At 43.7% G+C, this 22,568-nt stretch overlaps 1 protein-coding gene across 3 annotated transcripts in view; it reads right to left on the bottom strand.

Moving 5' to 3' along the window:
* The window catches only part of STXBP3 (syntaxin binding protein 3), an 88,961-nt gene extending 69,350 nt beyond the window's left edge, over positions 1–19,611 (bottom strand). The window contains exons 1-3 of one of the 3 annotated variants that reach the window (XM_038745276.1): positions 19,526–19,611; positions 1,014–1,052; positions 667–748 (exon numbers count right to left, since the gene is read on the bottom strand). In XM_038745276.1, the coding sequence (XP_038601204.1) occupies positions 667–748; positions 1,014–1,031 (100 nt within the window). In that variant the 5' untranslated portion in view covers positions 1,032–1,052; positions 19,526–19,611. Of the gene's footprint in view, positions 1–666; positions 749–1,002; positions 1,053–19,525 lie in introns of those variants that run through there. The other 2 variants (XM_038745275.1, XM_038745277.1) reach the window with 2 other exon arrangements.
* Between the last annotated feature and the right edge of the window lie 2,957 nt (positions 19,612–22,568).

The following is a 22,568-nucleotide window of genomic DNA, read 5'->3' as shown; positions in this document are numbered from 1 at the left end:
AGTACTGAAGTGGGGAGAGACAGGAGGCAAGGAGGTCAGCGACAGGGATGATACACCAGCACTGAGAATCAGGGCGGCACGAGTCTGAGAGTCAAAGGACCTGAATTCTCCTCCTGGATCAGCCTATTGCTTGCTCTGTGTGACCTTGGGCAAGTCGCTTAATTTCTCTGTGCCTCAACTGTAAAATGGGGACGAAATCCTACTCCTTCCTAGAATACATAGAGCTGTGGGCCCCATGTGGGACAAGGACTGTGTCCGACCTGGTAAACCTGTATTTGCCCCAGCGCTTAGAACAGTGCTTGACACGCAGTAAGCGCTTAACAAATACCATAAAACAAACTAACAATTATCACAATTAGAAGGAAAACAAGAACCTATTGAACACCATTTCTGGGTCGGACCAAATGCCACCCTGTCCAATATTCTGACTGCCTGTGGCAGACGTGGACGAATTTGAGGCACGGTTGCCCGTCTTAAAACTCACGCTATTTAGGGATGGAGCATCTGAACGGGCTTCACTTCCCTCCCTTCACCCCCAATTTTTGCTTCTAGAAGCCCATGATTTGATCAACATCCCTCTTGAGCCCGTTGAGACTTTTGCCCTGTACAACTTTCTGCTGTCCAAATGACTAAAACAAACACACAAAAACAGTAACAAACACTTACCGGTGATACCCTCTGCCAGCAAATCTGTCATTTTGCAGCATGATGCCAAGAGTTTAGTGGTAAATTCATCTAAAAGCATTATCTAAAAACAATGCAAATTCAGAAATGTTTAAAGCAGTTATTTAGCGACTGTCTATAATTACAATCACAATTATAGGGATTTATGCCTTTCACACATTTATTTTTCCCACTGCTTTACCTAAGCAAATTAAGTATTTCAAAAATAGAATATAATGCTTCATATTTTATGCCCAGCTTTAGCTAACGTCAAATGCTTTTAAAATCACAAAGAGAGAGTTACAGAAGTTATAAAAGCCAAATAGCTGCTTACTCTACCTTCCATTCACCTTCTTTCTTGCAGTCATCAAGCACTGTTGCTTTTATTCCTGTCAAAAACAAAGGGAAAATTCAGCAGCTAGAAAGCATAAGCACTACAAGATGCAAAGTGGATGGGCTGATGATAAAGGTATGGGACCTAGCTATCTGTTAGATATAGTTTTAAAACTGACTGTCGATTCCTTGCTATGTGTTAGATACAGTTTTAAAAATTGATTGTCGATTCCCTCTAACATTTTAGTTTGTACCCCATTATTACCGCACTTGCATAACTGCTCCCACTTTGGCATCCCGGTCTTCTCCGGAAAGGAGCGCCATCAGATCGCTCATGCCACGGAGTGCTGTGTGCTCTGCACATAGTAAGCGCTCAATAAATATGATTGATGATGATGATGATGGTGCTGTTGGGGGGAATCCAGGCACTAGGACCACCTCAACCATCTCAGAGCCGCCCTTCTCTCCTTCTCCAGCCCTGCCCGCGCACTCCGCTCTTCTGGCGCTAACCTTCTCACTGGGCCTCGGTCTCACCTTTCCCGCCGTCGACCCACGTCCTGCCTCTGGCCCGGAATGCCTTCCCCTCCTCAAATCCGCCAAAAGATCACTCTTCCCCCTTCAAAGCCCTACTGAAGGCCCACCTCCTCCAAGAGGCCCTCCCAGACTGCACCCTTTTCCTCAGCTCCCCCCCTCCCGCTGGATCACCTCAACTCACTCCCTTTGCTCTCCCCTCCACCCCACAGCACTTATATATTTATGTACATGTGTATAATTCTATTTATTTATATTGATGCCTGTATACTTGTTTTGATGTGTACGTACCCGTTATTTTATTTATTTATACTGATGCCTGTTTACTTGTTTTGATGTCTGTCTTCCCCTTTCTAAAGTGTAAGCCCTGTGTGGGCAGGGACTGTCTCTATTGCTGAATTGTAGTTTCCAGGCGTGCTCGGCACACAGAAAGCGCTCAATAAATACGACTGAATGAATGAATGAACTGCCCCACATTTTTCCAACAGTAAAAAAGAGGTAGGGCTATTACATGGGTCATATAAGAATTAAGGGTAGTGCTTCCTATTCATCTTTCAGACTGTGAGCCCACTACTGGGTAGGGACTGTCTCTATATGTTGCCAACTTGTACTTCCCAAGCGCTTAGTACAGTGCTCTGCACACAGTAAGCGCTCAATAAACACGACTGATGATGATCCCACTCTCAGCCCCTAAGAACTCTGGCATAAATTCTTACACCCTGCCATTTTCTCTTTTTGAAATGCATTTCTATGCCCTTCTTCCTCTCTACACTGTAAATGCCTCAAGAGCAGGGATTGTGTTTACCAACTCTACTGCATTATACTTTCCCCAGAGCTTAGTACGGGATTCTGCACAAAGTAAGCATTTAATACCATTGATTGATTGACTGAATAAACGGAGGAGAAGAAAAGAGAGAGGGGGAAAAAAAGGAAGAGAAGCAGTATGGCCTGGTGGGAAGAGCTCCGCTCTGGGAGTCAGAGGACCCAGGTCTTCTGATTCCTAAATCCCAGCTCTGCCACTTGTCTGCTTCCCTTCTCTAGTCCTCAGTTACCTCATCTGCAAAATGGGGATTAATACTGTGAGCCCCATGTGGGACATGGACTGTGTCTACCCCAGTTCAGTGCCTGGCACAAAGAAAACACTTTAAAAAAATACCATGAAAAAGAACTGACAGGACTTAGTGACAATATGAGGATTAAAAGACGGTGAGAGTCAAAGATGACATCACACAAGGCTTCATTGGGGAAGTTGGAAGGAATGAATTCAGGCACGCTGATAGTTCAGTTTGAATTTTGTTCAGTTTAAGGTTCTGACAGGACATCAACCATATGGAAATGTCCTGGAGGTAAGAGGAAATGCAAGATTGTACAGCTGGAGAGCGGTCAGGCTAGAGAAATATCTTTGGGAGTGCTTTAAAGCCAATGATTAGGCGTTTCTGTCTGACGGAGACATGGATGGGCAACCAATGAAGGTTCTTGAGGAGTGGAAAGACAAGGACTGATCCATGCAGCAGAGTGAAGTTTGGACTGGAGGGAGGAGAGACAGAAGGCAGGAGGTCAACGAGGAGGCAGATGCGGTAGAAAAGGTGGGACAGTATAGGGGCTCGGATTAATGTGATGGCAGTTGGGATGGAGAGGAGAGATCAGATTTTAGCGAGGTCGTGAAAGTTGAGCTGACAGGATTTGATGACAATGGGTTGAATGAGAGAGATGAGTCAAGGTTATAAGCTTGTGAGAGGATTGTGGTGCCGTCTACAATGATGGGAAAGTCACGGAGAGGACAGGGTTTGGAAGGGAATCTGAAGACGTATGTGTGGACTTCCACATTCTGTAAAATGGGGATTAAGACTGTGAGCCTCATGTGGGACTTGGACTGGGTCCAACCTGATTAGCTTGTATCTACCCCAGCACTTAGTACAGTAACTGGCAGAGTAGCGCTTAACAAATATCACTGGAAAAAGAAGAAAAAAACAACAACAACACAGAACCCCGTCTCCAAGCTGCCATCTTGCAGCAAGTTGGCATTTCTCAGTGATACTGTTTACCAAGCAGCCATCAAAACATCAGGCACGGCTAGCTGAAGCCACAAAGACTGGTTTTAGGAAAATGACTCACAGATTAAAGGACTACTTGCAGCAAAACAAGGAAAGCATCAACATCTTACTGTAGATCATGACCCTAACAAAAGAGGCTTATAGAAACCCACGTCGTGACAAAACAAATCCCATTAATAGACATGTACAGCAAGTAGGGAGGTGCCAAAGTAAAGAGATCCAAGGCTCGGAAAACACTACCCAACCAAAGACTCCTGCAGCTAAGTGGCCCTGTACCTCTCATCACTGCACCTCTGAGGAAGGAAGATGGAAGCAGCCCCATCCAACAGGGAGGGAAGCCAGTGGAGAATATAACCCTACTTCGATATTCTCTGGGATAGGCCTCTTTATTTTCAAAGATGATGTCCCCACTCCCTTCTGCAACGCTCTAACTTGCTTCCTTCGTTCATCTTTCCTCCCAGCCCCACAGCCCACATGTATGTATCTGTCATTTGTTTATATATTTATCTACGTCTGTATATCAATGTCTGTCTCCCCCATTAGACTGTGAGCTCGTTGTGGGCAGGGACTGTGCCTGTTTGTTGTTGTATTGTACACTCCCAAACGTTTACATACAGCGCTGCGCTCAATAAATATGATTGAGTGAATGAATGTCTTACAAAGCCCCCAAAATGCTACTAAGATGTGAAACTATGTCACTCATTACGACTACTGAGCACATTACAAAGTGGCACATCACCTGAAAGCATACCAGCCGAAATTTAATGGGAATGAAAAGGATACAGTGCTTACATTTTCACACAGCTTCCTCTCTACATATGAAGCACTGAGCAATGCCACAGGATTACGACATGCCCCTAATCCTCTCCATCTTCAAGATGATGAAAGCTCTGAATTTCTTGAGGAAGACAAAGTACTTAACCAACAAGAAGATACAACAGGTACAGATCACGATGATCAAGAATCGAGTCTCTCCTGTCCCTCATTCCTACTTCCGACCCACTGCTAATTCCCCTTTTCCATCCAACCAGGAATGTTCCCCAACCGGAATGTTCCTCAGCTTCTCCTTTCTTTCAAAGCCTTTCTAAAAAGTCACCTGCTCCTGATTAATCCTTTCCAGTTCTTGTCGTTCCAACAGCCACCTCGGTACTCAATTTTACCTATTTTAATGTCTGTTATTCCTTTACTTGAGTTTATATCTATTCTTTCATTTTTAACTTTCTCTTAGTGGTATTTGTTAAGCACTTCCTATGTGCCAGGCACTACACTAATTGCTGGGGTAAATACAAGCTCATTGGGTTGACATAATCCATGCCCCACTTGGGGCTCAGAGTATTAATCCCCATTTAACAGATGAGGGGACTATGGCACAATTGTCCCCAAACTCTTTCCTCCACGGATTGTAAACTCCCTAACGGCAGGAATCTTGTCTTTCACCTCAGAGGAGGAATGTCTGTAACTTCCTCCTAAATCCTGTTTTCAGTTTTACAAACTGTTTTGCTCATGATTCATTAGCCCCTCCCTAACTACACTTAGAACATTTGAAAGCGAAATCGTGCGCAGTCAATATTTTTCCTCCCAGGGTTATCCAACCCACTGATGAAATTTGAGAGTGCTTTTCTTTTGCTTTCACCTGAAACTACAGAGAAAAAATATATTGTTACCGAAAAACCACGTACTAGAGACCCAGATCTTAATCTCTAAGACCTCTACTACATGACTGATATTTACTGGCAGTGATAATGTCTTCCAACGCATGTCTTTAAACCAATTGCTATTTATTCCCTGAAATGACAAAACTATGGACTAACTTTTAATCTATTTCATAACAAGAATTTAACATGCAAATTGTTTTCATTTTGATGCAGTTCTGCGGCCCAGCCCACACACTTTGCTCCTCTGGGGCCAACTTGCTTACTGTGCTTCGATCTAGTCTATCTCACCACCGACCACTTATCCACATCCTTCCCCTTCATGTATGGCAGAAAACGGGACCCTCCCCACCATCAAAGCCTTATAGTAATAATAATGGAATTAAGCACTTACTATGTGCCAAGCACTGTTCTTGGCACATACACTGTAAATTCCTTGTGGGCAAGAAACAAGTCAATTCTTTGTTTTGTACTTCCCAAGTTCTTGGACCAATGCTGTTTTGTTCAATCCCTAGAACAACCAATCATTAAAATGAAAAATCAACTACCTATTTTTTTAAAAAAGTATCACATTTCAATATAAACAATATACAGTTGCAAATATATGTGTGTCTGCATATATATAGCATATAGAGCATATAGTGTACATATATAAATATATTTATGTATATAGCATGACAGCAGCATGGCCTAGTGGATAGAGCACAGGCCTGGAGTCAGAAGGTCATGGATTCTAATCCCAGCTTGGCCCCTTGTCTGCTGTATGACCTTGGGCATGTCACTTCACTTCCCTGTGACTCAGGTTCCTCATCTGTAAAATGGGGATTGAGACTATGAGCCCCACGTGGGACAGGGACTATGTTCAACCCAATTTGTTTGTATTCACCCAAGGTTTTAGTACAGTGTCTGGCCCACAGTTAACACTTAAAACACCACAATTATTATTATTATTATCGTTATTATTATAAATAAATTACAGATATTTGCGTAAGTGCTGTGGGGCTGGGAGGGGAGATGAATAAAGGGAGTAAATTAGGGCAATGTGGAAGGGAGTGGGAAAAGGGGAATGGGGGCTCAGACAGGGAAGGCTTCTTGGAGATAATAATAATAATGGTATTTGTTAAGCGCTTACTATGTGCAAAGCACTGTTCTAAGCGCTGAGGAGATTACAAGGTGATCGGGTTGTCCCCCGCGGGGCTCACAGTCTTAATCCCCATTTTACAGATGTGCCTTCCATCCTCCTAATTAGACTGGAAGCCCCTTGTTGGGCAGGGACTGTGTTCAACCTGATTAACTTGTGCCTACTCCAGCACTTAGTACAGTGCTTGGCATGTAGTAAGCGCTTAACAAGTACAATAATAGTCCATATCACCAGGGGCTTAATTTTCCTCCACAAAAAGCGAAAACTTCTCACAACTGGATTCAATTCTCTCCCACTAACTTTCCCCATCCTGGCTATTGGCTCACTTCCCCCACAGTTCAGCTCACATTCTTCATGCCTCACTTCGAAATAGATGATGATGATGACATGTATGATGATGATGTTGATATGTATATGTTTGTACATATTTATTACTCCATTTATTTATTTATTTTACATGTACATATCTATTCTATTTATTTTATTTTGTTAGTATGTTTGGTTTTGTTCTCTGTCTCCCCCTTTTAGACTGTGAGCCCACTGTTAGGTAGGGACTGTCTCTATATGTTGCCAACTTGTACTTCCCAAGCGCTTAGTACGGTGCTCTGCACACAGTAAGCGCTCAATAAATACGATTGATGATGATGATGATATGTATATATGTTTGCACATATTTATTACTCTATTTATTTTACTTGTACATATCTATTCTATTTATTTTATTTGGTTAGTATGTTTGGTTTTGTTCTCTGTCTCCCCCTCTTAGACTGTGAGCCCACTGTTGGGTAGGGACTGTCTCTCTATGTTGCCAATTTGTACTTCCCAAGCGCTTAGTACAGTGCTCTGCACACAGTAAGCGCTCAATAAATACGACTGACAATGATCTCACTCTCAAGTCTCCCATCTCCTGCCCCTTGCTCAGGCTGTTCCTCTAGCCTGGAACTCCCCTCACAAATACATCAAGATTAAGCTAAGATTAAGCAAGATTAAGATACATCAAGCTCTTCCTGTTTCCAAAGTCCTCCTAAAATCCAACTTCCTAAACCAAGCCTTCTTTGATTAACTCCCAACACCGTATGTCACTTCAACCCAAAGCCCCCCCGCCTCGCATTTACGGACTTATTCATTCTCCTCCTTGACACTTACGTATATTTGTATAATCAATTTTGCAGTCAATCATTTATTCTGATCATTCATTCATTCAATCGTATTTATTGAGTGCTTACTGTACTACGCGCTTGGGAAGTACAAGTTGGCAACATACATGTTAAGATATGATCAGTTATGGCATGCTTATAGAACTCATAAAAATATTTTTTTCCTGCTAAAGTGTAAGCCTCTTGTTGACAAGGAAAATGTCTCATACTTCTGCTGCACCAAGTGGTTGCTCAATAAATGTCATAACTGTCCACTGCTGTCTAACTGGCCATAATTTTCAAAAAACACATCAGTAATTTAATGGTGTCACCTTCTTCCTTCTGAAATTTGCCCCCCATTACTCTCGGGTTGATCGACTGATTACTACCGGTAACGAAATCAGAATCCTCCAGGTCCTGCAGCAAAAAGATCCTGTAGCTATTTTCAACCCTTCCCTCTCCAATCAATCAATCTGTTGATGGTATTCATCAAGCACTTCCTGAGAACAGGGCACTGTACTGAGCGCTTAGAAGAGTACAACACAACAGAGTTGGTATGCATGATCCCTGCCACACAGGGGCTCGTAATCCAGAGGGGAGCTCACATGGTCACAAACCAAAACAACCGTACTATAATCAATCAATCGTATTTATTGAGCGCTTACTGTGTGCAGAGCACTGTACTAAGCGCTTGGGAAGTACAGTTGGTAACACACAGAGACGGTCCCTACCCAACAGTGGGCTCACAGTCTAGAAGATAATCTATAATCTATAATAGTCTATAATCTTCCTTCTCTCTTTCCAAATTGCATTAAGCGTCTAATTCTTCTGCGTGAATGCTAACTGCAGAATGCAGTATCCGAATTGGAGTCAATCAAACATGCTTCAGACATCATTTACTGTATTCAGGGAGAAAACAGACTTCTGGTCCTAAATCAATCAATCAATCAATCATATTTATTGAGCGCTTACTATGTGCAGAGCACTGTTCTAAGCGCTTGGGAAGTACAAGTTGGCAACATATAGAGACAGTCCCTACCCAACATTGGGCTCACAGTCTAAAAGGGGGAGACAGAGAACAAAACCAAACATACTAACAAAATAAAATAAACAAAATAAAATAAATAAATAAATAAAATAAAATAAATAAATAAAATAAATAAAATAAATCCTAAAGTAAGTCCTAAAGTAAGTGTATTTGCCATTTGCTAGAAGGTCCACTGTTTACAATTCCAAGATATTCCTCAAAATTTTCACTAAGAAAAACCACATGAAAATCTACCTTCCGCCTCACTCCCTTGCCGAAATGAACTGTTCTACATTCATTCATTCAATCGTGTTTATTGAGCGCTTACTGTGTGCAGAGCACTGTACTCAGCGCTTGGGAAGTACAAGTTGTGCCAACTCAATAAATACGATGGATTGATTGATTGACTGACTGAAGTTGGCAACAACGGGCTCACAGTCTAGAAGGGGGAGCCAAACAACAAAACAAGTAGACAGGTGTCAATACCATCCATATAAATAGAATTATAGCTATATACACATCATTAATAAAATAAATAGAATAGTAAATATGAACAAGTAAAATAAATAGAGCAATAAATGAGGGAATAAATGAGGGAATGAGGAGCCCTACATAATGTCATACAGAGAATCAGGCAGGAAATGCACACTTAGGAGTGAATGGCAACTACTATAAAATACAATATAACTGCAGGATAGTTTTTGTGTCCATAAGTTTTACGTGAGTTTTCTATCTCTAAATGAATTAATAATCTTTGATACCGGGCCTTAATCCCCTCTGTCAAACAATGCGTTTCTCTTCCCAAGCAATGTCTGTATTCCTTTCTTCTGGTGCTTGTATTCTAATTTGCCCCACGACATTATAAAGCTCGGGTAAGTTCCTTGCGGGCAGGCACGGTGCCTACCAAATCTGTTGTGTTACACTCTCCCACGCGCTTAGTACAGTAAGTCAATCAATCAATCGTATTTACTGAGCGCTTACTGTGTGCAGAGCACTGTACTAAGCGCTTGGGAAGTACAGGTAGGCAACACATAGAGACAGTCTCTACCCAACAGTGGGCTCACAGTCGACTGCACAGGACACCCAAGTTGTCATATCATAACCCACAAAAATATGGGTAGAAATGCATTCTTTTTGATACCTCATTGCTGACAAACTTATCTTACTCAAAGGATTTTTAGAACTGCATATTATTCACCCAAAAAAGAGAAAGATTTGTTATAAGGTACTCTTTTTGGCCTAATCGGACATTACCACTGACAAAACAGATTCTGTTCTCCTCTTTCAATCTTTTACGTCTCCTGGAGACTTAAAATAGGAAATGTACTGTACTCACTCAAGCGCTTAGTACAGGGCTTTGCACGCAGTAAGCACTCAATGCGATTGATTGAATGAATGAAATCAATCAATCAATCGTATTTATTGAGCGCTTACTGTGTGCAGAGCACTGGACTAAGTGCTTGGGAAGTCCAAGTTGGCAACACATAGAGACGGGCCCTACCCAACAGTGGGCTCGCAGTCTAGAAAGGGGAGACAGGGAACAAAACCAAACATATTAACAAAATAAAATAAATAGAATAGCTATGGACAAGTAAAATAAATAAGTAGGGTAATAAATCCGTACAATCAATCAATCAATCGTATTTATTGAGCGCTTACTGTGTGCAGAGCACTGGACTAAGTGCTTGGGAAGGACAAGTTGGCAACACATAGAGATGGTCCCTACCCAACAGTGGTTCGCTATGTACAAGTAAAATAAATAGAGTAATAAATCTGTACAATCAATCAATCATATTTATTGAGCGCTTACTGTGTGCACAGCACTGGACTAAGCGCTTGGGAGGGACAAGTTGGCAACATATAGAGACAGTCCCTACCCAACAGTGGGCTCACAGTCTAGAAGGGGGAGACAGAGAACAAAACCAAACACACTAACAAAATAAAATCAATAGAATAGCTATGTACAAGTAAAATAAATAAGTAGAGTAATAAATCCGTACAATCAATGAAATGTACATGAATGTAAGACCGACACTATCTTACCTCCTTCCCTTCCCCACAGCACCTGTATATATGTATATATGTTTGTACATATTTATTACTCTATTTTATTTGTACATATCTATTCTATTTATTTTATTTTGTTAGTACGTTTGGTTTTGTTCTCTGTCTCCCCCTTTTAGACTGTGAGCCCACTGTTGGGTAGGGACTGTCTCTAGATGTTGCCAATCTGTACTTCCCAAGCGCTTAGTACAGTGCTCTGCACGTAGTAAGCGCTCAATAAATACGACTGACGATGATGACACTATCGAGTTTAACTTTAAATTACAATTGTTCCCATTACCAGTAAGTGCTTGATAAATACCACCGACTAACGCTTAAAGGAAAATGGGGCAGCAGGTGAGGACGGTCAAATGTGGAAAAAACCCAGGCACAACAGGAGAAGTGGGAGGCACCGGCAGGAAGTAAAGGCAATTTGGTCACTGGTATTTATTGTATACTTACTGAGCACCCGCGGAAAGTACACTAGAGTCGGCAGACGGTATCTCTGCCCACACAGGGCTTACAGTTTACAGAGGGCGACGGACAGCATAGCACAGTGGCTAGAGCCTGGGCCTGACAGTCAGAAGGTCATGGGTTCTAATCCTGCCTTCACCACTCGTCTGCTGGATCCCCCGCCCGACCTCCTTCCCCTCCCCACAGCACCTGTACATACGTGGGTACAGATTTATTTCTCTGTCTATTTTACCTGCACATATTTACTATTCTTTTTATTTTGTTAAAGATGTGCAGATTTATTTATTTATCTGAATAAGATAAAGATAAATAAGCCGGATAAGAGGAGCAGCGTGGCTCAGTAGGAAAGAGCCCGGGCTTTGGAGTCGGAGGTCCTGGGTTCAAATCCCCGCTCCGCCAAGTGGCAGCTGTGTGACTTTGGGCAAGTCGCTTCGCTTCTCTGGGCCTCGGTTACCTCATCTGTAAAATGGGGACTGAGACTGTGAGCCCCATGAGGGACAACCTGATAATCTTGTAGCCTCCCCAGCGCTTAGAACAGTGCTTTGCACATAGTAAGCGCTTAATAAATGCCATTATTATTATTATTCTTATTATTACTTGTACATATCTATTCTATTTATTTTATTTTGTTAGTGTGTTTGGTTTTGTTCTCTGTCTCCCCCTTCTAGACTGTGAGCCCGCTGTTGGGTAGGGACTGTATGTGTTGCCGACTTGTACTTCCCAAGCGCTTAGTCCAGTGCTCTGCACACAGTAAGCGCTCAATAAATACGATTGATTGATTGATCTAGCTTTACCTCTATTTATTCTGATGACTTGACACCTGTCCACACGTTTTGTTGTCCGTCTCCCCCTTCTAGACCGTGAGCCCGTTGCTGGGGAGGGACCGCCTCTATACGTTGCCCACTTGTACTTCCCAAGCGCTTAGTACAGTGCTCTGCACGCAGGAAGCGCTCAATAAATACGACTGAATGAATGACTTTGGGCAAGTCGCTTGATTTCTCTGGGCCACTGTTACTTCATCTGTGAAATGGGGATTGATACGGTGGTGAGCCCCACGGGGGACAAGGGACTGCATCCAACCCGACTTGCTTGTATTGTATCCACCCCAGTGCTTAGTACGGTGCCTGGCACACAGTAAGCGCTTAACAAATACCCCAATTATTATTATATTAAAATAAATTACAGATGGGGAATACATTAGATAGGCAGTCGGGTCCGGAATTTATGCTGTATCATTTTTAAGCCTATCTGTAGTAGTAAAACATCAACAATAACAGTGTTGGTTTGAAACCTTAGCTTCTCAAAATGGATCCGGCAGTAAAATATCAAAGACAGATCCAAATTTCTGGTTATATCACCTTAGGATGGCAAAATTCAGCGGAAGCATCTTGGCCTGGCGGCTACAGCATGGGCCTGGCTATCGAAAGGACCCGGGTTTTAATCCCGCCCCCGCCACTTGTCTGCTGTGTGACCTTGAGCAAGTCACTTCACTTCTCTGCACCTCGGTTATTTCACCTGTAAAATAATAATAATAATGGTATTTGTTAAGCGCTTACTTATGTGCAAAGCACTGTTCTAAGCGCTGGGAGGGAGTACGAGGTGATCAGGTTGTCCCACGTGGGGCTCACAGTCTTCATCCCCATTTTACAGAGGAGTTCACTGAGGCTCAGAGAAGGGAAGTGACTTGCCCAAGGTCACGCAGCAGACATGTGAGAAGCAGCGTGGCTTAGTGGAAAGAGCCTGGGCTTTGGAGTCAGAGGTCACGGGTTCAAACCCCAGCTCTGCCAGTTGTCAGCTGGGTGACTCTGGGCAAGTCACTTCACTTCTCTGTGCCTCAGTTACCTCATCTGTAAAATGGGGATTAAAATTGTGAGCCCCCCGTGGGACAACCTGATCACCTTGTAACCTCCCCAGCGCTTAAAACAGTGCTTTGCACATAGTAAGCGCTTAATAAATACCATTATTATTATTATTATTATTATTTTGTGGCAGAGCCAGGATTCGAACCCACGACCTCTGACTGCAAAGCCCGGGCTCTTTCCACTGAAAATGGGGTTTGAATCTGTGAGCCCTACTTGGGGTGAGAGGATGGTGTCCAACCCGATTATCTTGTATCCACCCCAGTGCCTGACCCAGAGTAAGGGTTTAAGAAATATCATTTTAAAAAAAAAAAAGGCCGCCAGAAGAAGTGTGAGAATAATAATAATAATAATAATAACACTTATTATGCACTTACTATGTGCCAGGCACTGTTCTAAGCGCCAAGAAGCAGCGTGGCTTAGTGGAAAGAGTGCGGGTCGGAGGTCGTGGGTTCTAATTCCAACTCCGCCACCTGTCTGCTGTGTGACTTTGGACAAGCCACTTAACATCTCTGGGCCTCAGTTCCCTCATCTGTAAAATGGGGATTAAGAGTGTGAGCTCCACGTGGGACAACATGATTACCTTGTATCTACCCCCAGTGCTTAGAACAGTGCCTGGCACGTAGTAAGTGCTTAACAAATGCCATTATTATTATTATTATAAGCCAATGGTGTTGGACAGAGTTCCTTGTGAGTGAAGGAGTGTGAGAACAATAATAACAACATTTATTGTGCGCTTACTATGTGCCAGGCACTGTACTAAGCGCCAAGAAGCAGCAGGGTTTAGTGGAAAGAGCGTGGGGTTGGGAGTCAGAGGTCATGGGTTCTAATCCCGGCTCCGCCACCTGTCTGTTGTGTGACTTTGGGCAAGCCACTTCACTTCTCTGTGCCTCAATTACTTCCTCTGTAAAATGGGGATGAAGACTGTGAGCCCCATGTGGGACCACCTGATGACCTTATTATAATAATAATAATGATGGCATTTGTTAAGCGCTTACTATGTGCCAAGCGCTGTTCTAAGTATCTACCCCCACACTTAGAACAGTGCTTGGCATATAGTAAGCGCTTAACAAATTATCGTTATTATGATTATTATTCTCGGTGCCTCAGTTCCCTCATGGGTAAAAATGGGGATGAAGACTGTGAGTCCCAAGTGGGGCAACCTGAATCACCCAGCGCTTAGAACAGTTCTTGGCACATAGTAAGTGCTTAACAAATACTATTATTATTATTATTATTATTATTATCATTATTATTATTATTATTCTCGCTGCCTCAGTTCCCTCATGGGTAAAAATAGGGATGAAGACTGTGAGCCCCAAGTGGGACAACCTGAATCACCCAGCGCTTAGAACAGTTCTTGGCACATAGTAAGTGCTTAACAAATACCATTATTATTATTATTATTATTATTATTATTATTATTATTATTATTCTCGGTGCCTCAGTTCCCTCATGGGCAAAAATGGGGATGAGACTGTGAGTCCCAAGTGGGACAACCTGAATCACCCAGCGCTTAAAACAGTTCTTGGCACATAGTAAGTGCTTAACAAATACCATTATTAGTAGTAGTAGTAGTAGTAGTAGTAGTAGTAGTATTAGTATTAGTATTATTACTCTTGGTGCCTCAGTTCTCTCATGGGTAGAAATGGGGATGATGACCGTGAGCCCCAAGTGGGACAACCTGAATCATCTTGTATCCTTCGCAGCGCTTGGCACATAGTAAACGCTGAACAAATATTATTATTATTACTCTCAGGGCCTCAGTTCTCTCATGGGTAAAAATGGGGATGAAGACCGTGAGCCCCAAGTGGGACAACCTGAATCACCCTGCACTTATAACAGTGCTTGGCACATAGTAAGTGCTTAACAAATACCATTATTATTATTATTACTCTTGGTGCCTCAGTTTCCGCACATAGTAAGCACTTAACAACTACCATTATTATTATTATTACTCTTGGTGCCTCAGTTCCCCCATGTGTAAAAATGGGGATGATGACTGTGAGCCCCATGTGGGACAACCTAAATCACCCAGCACTTAGAACAGCGCTTGGCACATAGTAAGCGCTTAACAAATACCATTATTATTACTCTCAGTGCCTCAGTTCCCTCCTGGGTAAAAATGGGGATGAAAACTGTGAGCCCCAAGTGGGACAACCTGAATCACCCTGCACTTAGAACAGCGCTTGGCACATAGTAAGTGCTTAACAAATACCATTATTATTATTATTATTATTATTATTATTATTAATATTACTCTCGATGCCTCAGTTCCCTCAAGGGTAAAAACGGGGATGAAGACCGTGAGCCCCACGTGGGACAACCTGAATCACCCAGCACTTAGAACAGTGCTTGGCACATAGTAAGCGCTTAACAAATACCATTATTATTATTATTACTCTCGGTGCCTCAGTTCCCCCATGGGTAAAAATGGGGATGATGACTGTGAGCCCCACGTGGGACAACTTGAATCACCCAGAACTTAGAACAGCGCTTGGCACATAGTAAGTGCTTAACAAATACCATTATTATTATTACTATTACTACTCTCGGTGCCTCAGTTCCCTCATGGGTAAAAACTGGGATGAAGACAGTGAGCCCCAAGTGGGACAACCTGAATCATCTTGTATCCTCCCCAGCGCTTAGCACATCGTAAACGCTTAAATACCATTATTATTATTACTCTCGGTGCCTCAGTTCTCTCACGGGTAAAAATGGGGATAAAGACCGTGAGCCCCAAGTGGGACAACCTGAATCACCCTGTGCTCAGAACAGTGCTTGGCACATAGTAAGTGCTTAACAAATACCATCATTATTATTATTATTATTACTCTCAGTGCCTCAGTTCCCTCATGGGTAAAAATGGGGATGAAAACTGTGAGCCCCACGTGGGACAACCTGAATCACCCAGCGCTTAGAACAGCGCTTGGCATATAGTGAGCGCTTAACAAATACCATTATTATTATTAGTCTCAGGGCCTCAGTTCCCTCCTGGGTAAAAATGGGGATGAAAACCGTGAGCCCCATGTGGGACAACCTGAATCACCCTGTGCTTAGAACAGTGCTTGGCACATAGTAAGCGCTTAACAAACACCATTATAATTATTATTACTCTCAGTGCCACAGTTCCCTCATGGGTAAAAATGGGGATGAAAACTGTGAGCCCCACGTGGGACAACCTGAATCACCCAGCGCTTAGAACAGCGCTTGCCATTCATTCATTCATTCAATCGTATTTATTGAGTGTTTACTGTCTGCGGAGCACTGTACTAAGCGTGTGGGAAGTCCAAGTTGGCAACATCTAGAGACGGTCCCTACCCAACAGCGGGCTCACAGTCTAGAAGGGGGAGACAGACAACAAAACCAAACAGATTAACAAAATAAATAGAGTGAATATGTACAAATAAAATAAATAAATAAATAAATAATCCCCCTAGCCGCACAATGCTTAGGTAAATATATGCTCCCATTTACCATAGCTGTGATTTCTTTTACTGCCTACCACCTTGTTGGACTGTAGACTCCTTCTGGGCAGGGACTGTCTACCCTTTCTATTGTTTTGCAGTCTCCCAATCAATCAATCGTATTTATTGAGCGCTCACTGTGTGCAGAGCACTGCACTAAGCCCTTGGGAAGGACAAGTTGGCAACATATAGAGACAGGCCCTATCCAACAGTGGGCTCACAGTCTAGAAGGGGGAGACAGGGAACAAAACCAAACATATTAACAAAATAAAATAAATAGAATAGCTATGTACAAGTAAAATAAATAAATAGAGTAATAAATCCGTACAGTCAATCAATCAATCGTATTTATTGAGCGCTTACGGTGTGCAGAGCACTGTACTAAGCGCTTGGGAAGGACAAGTTGGCAACACAAAGAGACGGTCCCTACCCAACAGCGGGCTCGCGGTCTAGAAGGGGGAGACAGGGAACAAAATCAAACATACAAAATAAAATCAATAGACTAGCTATGTACAAGTAAAATAAACGGAGTAATAAATCTGTACAATCAATCATATTTATTGAGCGCTTACTGTGTGCAGAGCACTGGACTAAGCGCTTGGGAAGGACAAGTTGGCAACACATAGAGACGGTCCCTACCCAACAGTGGGCTCAGAGTTTAGAAAGGGGAGACAGGGAACAAAACCAAACATATTAACAAAATCAAATAAATAGAATAGATATGGACAAGTAAAATAAATAAATAGAGTAATAAATCCATACAATCAATCAATCGTATTTATTGAGCGCTGCCTGTGTGCAGAGCACTGGACTAAGCGCTTGGGAAGGACAAGTTGGCAACACATAGAGACGGTCCCTACCCAACAGTGGTTAGCTATGTACAAGTAAAATAAATAGAGTAATAAATCCGTACAATCAATCGTATTTATTGAGCGCTTACTGTGTGCAGAGCACTCGACTAAGCGCTTGGGAAGGACAAGCTGGCAACATCTAGAGACGGTCCCTACCCAACAGCAGGCTCGCAGTCTAGAAGGGGGAGACAGACAACAAAACCAAACATACTAACAAAATAAAATAAATAGAATAGCTATGCACGAGTAAAATAAATAAATAAATAGAGTAATAAATCCGTACAATCAATCAATCGTATTTATTGAGCGCTTACTGCGTGCAGAGCACTGGACTAAGCGCTTGGGAAGGACAAGTTGGCAACACATAGAGACGGTCCCTACCCAACAGTGGGCTCACAGTCTAGAAGGGGGAGACAGGGAACAAAACCAAACATACTAACAAAATAAAATAAATAGAATAGATATGCACAAGTAAAATAAATAAATAAATAAATAAATAGAGTAATAAATGCGTACAAACATCTGTACATAGATACAGGTGCTGTGGGGAAGGGAAGGAGGTAAGGCGGGGCGGATGGAGAGGGGGGAGAGGGGGAGAGGAAGGAGGGGGCATATCATCATCATCATCAATCGTATTTATTGAGCGCTTACTATGTGCAGAGCACTGTACTAAGCGTTTGGGAAGTACAAGTTGGCAACATCTAGAGACAGTCCCTACCCAACAGTGGGCTCCCAGTCTAAAAGGGGAAGACAGAGAACAAAACCAAACATACTAACAAAATAAAATAAACAGAATAGATATGTACAAGTAAAATAAATAGAGTAATAAATCCGTACAATCAATCAATCAATCGTATTTATTGAGCGCTTACTGTGTGCAGAGCACTGGACTAAGCGCTTGGGAAGGACAAGTTGGCAACATCTAGAGACGGTCCCTACCCAACAGTGGGCTCACAGTCTAGAAGGGGGAGACAGGGAACAAAACCAAACATATTAACAAAATAAAATAAATAGAATAGCTATATACAAGTAAAATAAATAAGTAGAGTAATAAATCCGTACAATCAATCAATCGTATTTATTGAGCGCTTACTGTGTGCAGAGCACTGGACTAAGCGCTTGGGAAGGACAAGTTGGCAACACACAGAGACAGTCCCTACCCAACAGTGGCTAGCTATGTACAAGTAAAATAAATGAATAGAGTAATAAATCCGTACAATCAATCAATCAATCGTATTTATTGAGCGCTTACTGTGTGCAGAGCACTGGACTAAGCGCTTGGGAAGGACAAGTTGGCAACATCTAGAGACGGTCCCTACCCAACAGTGGGCTCACAGTCTAGAAGGGGGAGACAGGCAACAAAACCAAACGTACTAACAAAATAAAATAAATAGAATAGATATGCACAAGTAAAATAAATAAATAAATAGAGTAATAAATATGTACAAACATATATACATATATACAGGTGCTGTGGGGAAGGGAAGGAGGGAAGATGGGGGGATGGAGGGGGGGAGAGGGGGAGAGGAAGGAGGGGGCATATCATCATCATCAATCGTATTTATTGAGCGCTTACTGTGTGCAGAGCACTGTACTAAGCGCTTGGGAAGTAAATACTGGCAACATCTAGAGACAGTCCCTACCCAACAGTGGGCTCACAGTCTAAAAGGGGGAGACAGAGAACAAAACCAAACATACTAACAGAATAAAATAAATAGAATAGATATGTACAAGTAAAATAAATAAATAGAGTAATAAATATGTACAAACATATATACATATATACAGGTATGCATATGCTTCAGCCCCAAAGCACTTATGCATATATCTGTAATTACATTTATTTGGATTGATCATCAATCGTATTTATTGAGCACTTACTATGTGCAGAGCACTGTACTAAGCACTTGGGAAGTACAAATTGGCAACATCTAGAGACAGTCCCTACCCAACAGTGGGCTCACAGTCTAAAAGGGGGAGACAGAGAACAAAACCAAACATACTAACAAAATAAAATAAATGGAATAGATATGCACAAGTAAAATAAATAAATAAATAGAGTAATAAATATGTACAAACATATATACATATATACAGGTGCTGTGGGGAAGGGAAGGAGGGAAGATGGGGGGGATGGAGAGGGGGAGGAGGGGGAGAGGAAAGAGGGGGCATATGTGGCCGACCTGTCCTTCCCAAGCGCTTAGTGCAGTGCTCTGCACACAATAAGCGCTCACTAAATACGACTGACTGAGGGACTGAGGGCTGCTCAGCGCCTGACGACCGTCCAAACTCACTGTGCCACACGACGCTCTTTAGGCCCCGCTGGGCGTCAGGCGGCGCCATCTTGGCCTCTCTTCCCTCCCGCCGGCCGCAGCCCCGACCGCGCGCTCGCGCGCAGGCGCAGACCACGCCGCCTCCCCGCCCCTGAGGGTTAGCCACGCCCCATTTCACCACGCCCCCTTCCTTCCCCGCCCCTGACTGTTGGCCACGCCCCTTCCCGCCACGCCCCTCGCCCCTGAGGGTTATTCCTCAATCGTATTTATTGAGCGCTTACTGTGTGCGGAGCACTGTACTAAGCGCTTGGGAAGTACAAGTTGGCAACATATAGAGACAGTCCCTACCCAACAGTGGGCTCACAGTCTAAAAGGGGGAGACAGAGAACAAAACCAAACATACTAACAAAACAAAATAAATTGAATGGATATGGACAAGTAAAATAAATAAATAAATAAATTTATTTATTCCCGCCCCTTCCCGCCATGCTCCTGAGAATTAGCTCCGCCCCCCTTTCCTCCACGCCCCCTTTCTACTACTCCCCTGATTGGCCCCGCCCCTGACTGTTAACCACGCCCCCTTTCCCACCACGCCCCTCTTCGCCCCTCCCCTGGGGGTTGGCCACGCCCCCTCTCCACTACGCTCCTCGCCTCCCCGTCCCTGAGGGTTAGCCCCGCCCCTTCCCGCCATGCCCCCCTCTGCCCGCCCGTGAGGACTAGCCCCGCCCCCTTATCACCACGCCCCCTTTCTACTCCGCCCCTGATTGGCCCTGCCCTGAGGGTTAGTCCCGCCCCTTTTCCACTAGGCCCCTCGCCTCCCCGCCCCTGAAGGCTAGCCCCGCCCCCTCACACCACGCCCCCTTTCTACGGGACCCCTGATGGTTGGTCACGCCCCCTTTTCGCCACGCCCCCTTTCTACTATGCCCCCTGATTGGTCCCTCCCCTGAGGGTTAGCCACGCCCCCTTTCCACTACAATCCTCGTCTCCCCACCCCTTCCCGCCATGCCCCTCTTCGCCCGCCCCCTTTTCACCAGGCCCCCTTTCTACTCCACCTCTGATTGGCCCCGCCCCTGTGGTTGGCCACGCCCCCTTTCCTGCCACGCCCACCGTGGCCCCGCCCCTTTCCGCCCCGCCCCTCATTCATTCAATCCTACTTTCATTCATTCAATCATATTTATTGAGCGCTTACTGTGTGCAGAGCACTGGACTAAGCGCTTGGGAAGGACAAGTCGACAACATTTAGAGACGGTCCCTACCCGACAGCGGGCTCACAGGCTAGAAGGGGGAGACAGACAACAAAACAAAACGTATTAACAACATAAAATAAATAGAATAAATATATACAAGTGAAATAGAGTAATAAATACGTACAAACATATATACAGGTGCTGTGGGGAGGGGAAGGAGGTAAGACTGGGGGGATGGGGAGGGGGACAAAGCACTGTTCTAAGCGCTGGAGGGGCAATACAAGGTGATCGGGTTGTCCCACTTGGGGCTCACAGTCTTCATCCCCATTTTACAGATGAGGTCACTGAGGCCCAGAGAAGTTAAATGGCTTGCCCAAGGTCACACAGCTAACAAAGCTGTGAGCCCGCTATTGGCAAGGGACCGTCTCTATATGTTGCCAACTTGTACTTCCCAAGCGCTTAGTCCAGTGCTCTGCACACAGTAAGCGCTCAATAAATACGATTGAATGAATGAATGAATGAAAGTGGCGGAGCTGGGATTCGAACCCATGACCTCTGACTCATTCATTCATTCATTCAACCGCATTTATTGAGCGCTTACTGTGTGCAGAGCACTGGACTAAGCGCTTGGGAAGTACAAATTGGCAACATCTAGAGACAGCTCACAGTCTAGAAAGGGGAGACAGACAACAAAACGAAAGAAGTAGACAGTTGTCAATACCATCAAAATTGATCAATAGAATTATAATAGTAATAATGTTGGTATTTGTTAAGTGCTTCATGTGTTCCGCGCACTGTTCTAAGTGCTGGGGGTGATGCAAGGTCCTCAGGTTGTCCCCCGTGGGGCTCTCAGTCTTCATCCCCATTTTCCAGATGAGGTCACTGAGGACCAGAGAAGTGAAGTGACTTGCCCAAAGTCACCCAGCTGACAAGCGGCGGAGCAGGATTCGAACCCACGACCTCCCATGCCCACGCTCTTTCCACTGAGCCACCCTGAGGGTTAGCCACTCCCCCTTCCACCACGCCCCTCTTCACCCCCCACCCTCATTCATTCAATCGTACTTATTGAGCGCTTAGTGTGTGCAGAGCACTGGACTAAGCGCTTGGGAAGCCCAAGTTGGCAACATCTAGAGATGGTCCCTACCCAACAGCGGGCTCACAGGTTAGAAGGGGGAGACAGACAACAAAACAAAACATATTAACAAGATAAAATAAATAGAATAGATATGGACAAGTCTCACAGTCTGGAATGTATTGAGCTCTTATTGTGCGCAAAGCACTGGACTAAGCGCTTAGAAAGTACAAGTTGGCAACAGATAGAGACGGTCGCTACCCAACAACAGGCTCACAGTCTAGAAGGGGGAGACAGACAACAAAACAAAACAGGTAGATGAAGACTGTGAGCTTCAAGTGGGACAACCTGAATCACCTACCACTTAGAACAGCGCTTGGCACATAGTAAGCGCTTAACAAATACCGTTATTATTATAATTATTACCTTTGGTGCCTTAGTTCCTTCATGAGTAAAAATGGGGATGAAGACTGTGAGCCCCAAATGGGACAACCTGATCATCTTGTATCCTCTTTTTATTACTATTATTACTCTCGGTGCCTCAGTTCCCTCATGGGTAAAAATGGGGATGAAGACTGTGAGCCCCAAGTGGGACAACCTGAATCACCCAGCGCTTAGAACACTGCTTAGCACATAGTAAGCACTCAACAAATACTATTATTATTATTATTAATTATTATTATCATTATTATTATTATTACCCTCGGTGCCTCAGTTCCCTCATGGGTAAAAATGGGGATGAAGACTGTGAGCCCCAAGTGGGACAACCTGATCATCTTGTATCCTCTTTTTATTACTATGATTA

Source organism: Tachyglossus aculeatus, chromosome 4 (genome assembly GCF_015852505.1).
Source record: "Tachyglossus aculeatus isolate mTacAcu1 chromosome 4, mTacAcu1.pri, whole genome shotgun sequence".
Classification (NCBI taxonomy): Eukaryota; Metazoa; Chordata; class Mammalia; order Monotremata; family Tachyglossidae; genus Tachyglossus; species Tachyglossus aculeatus.
This window is presented reverse-complemented; position numbering and strand designations above follow the sequence as displayed.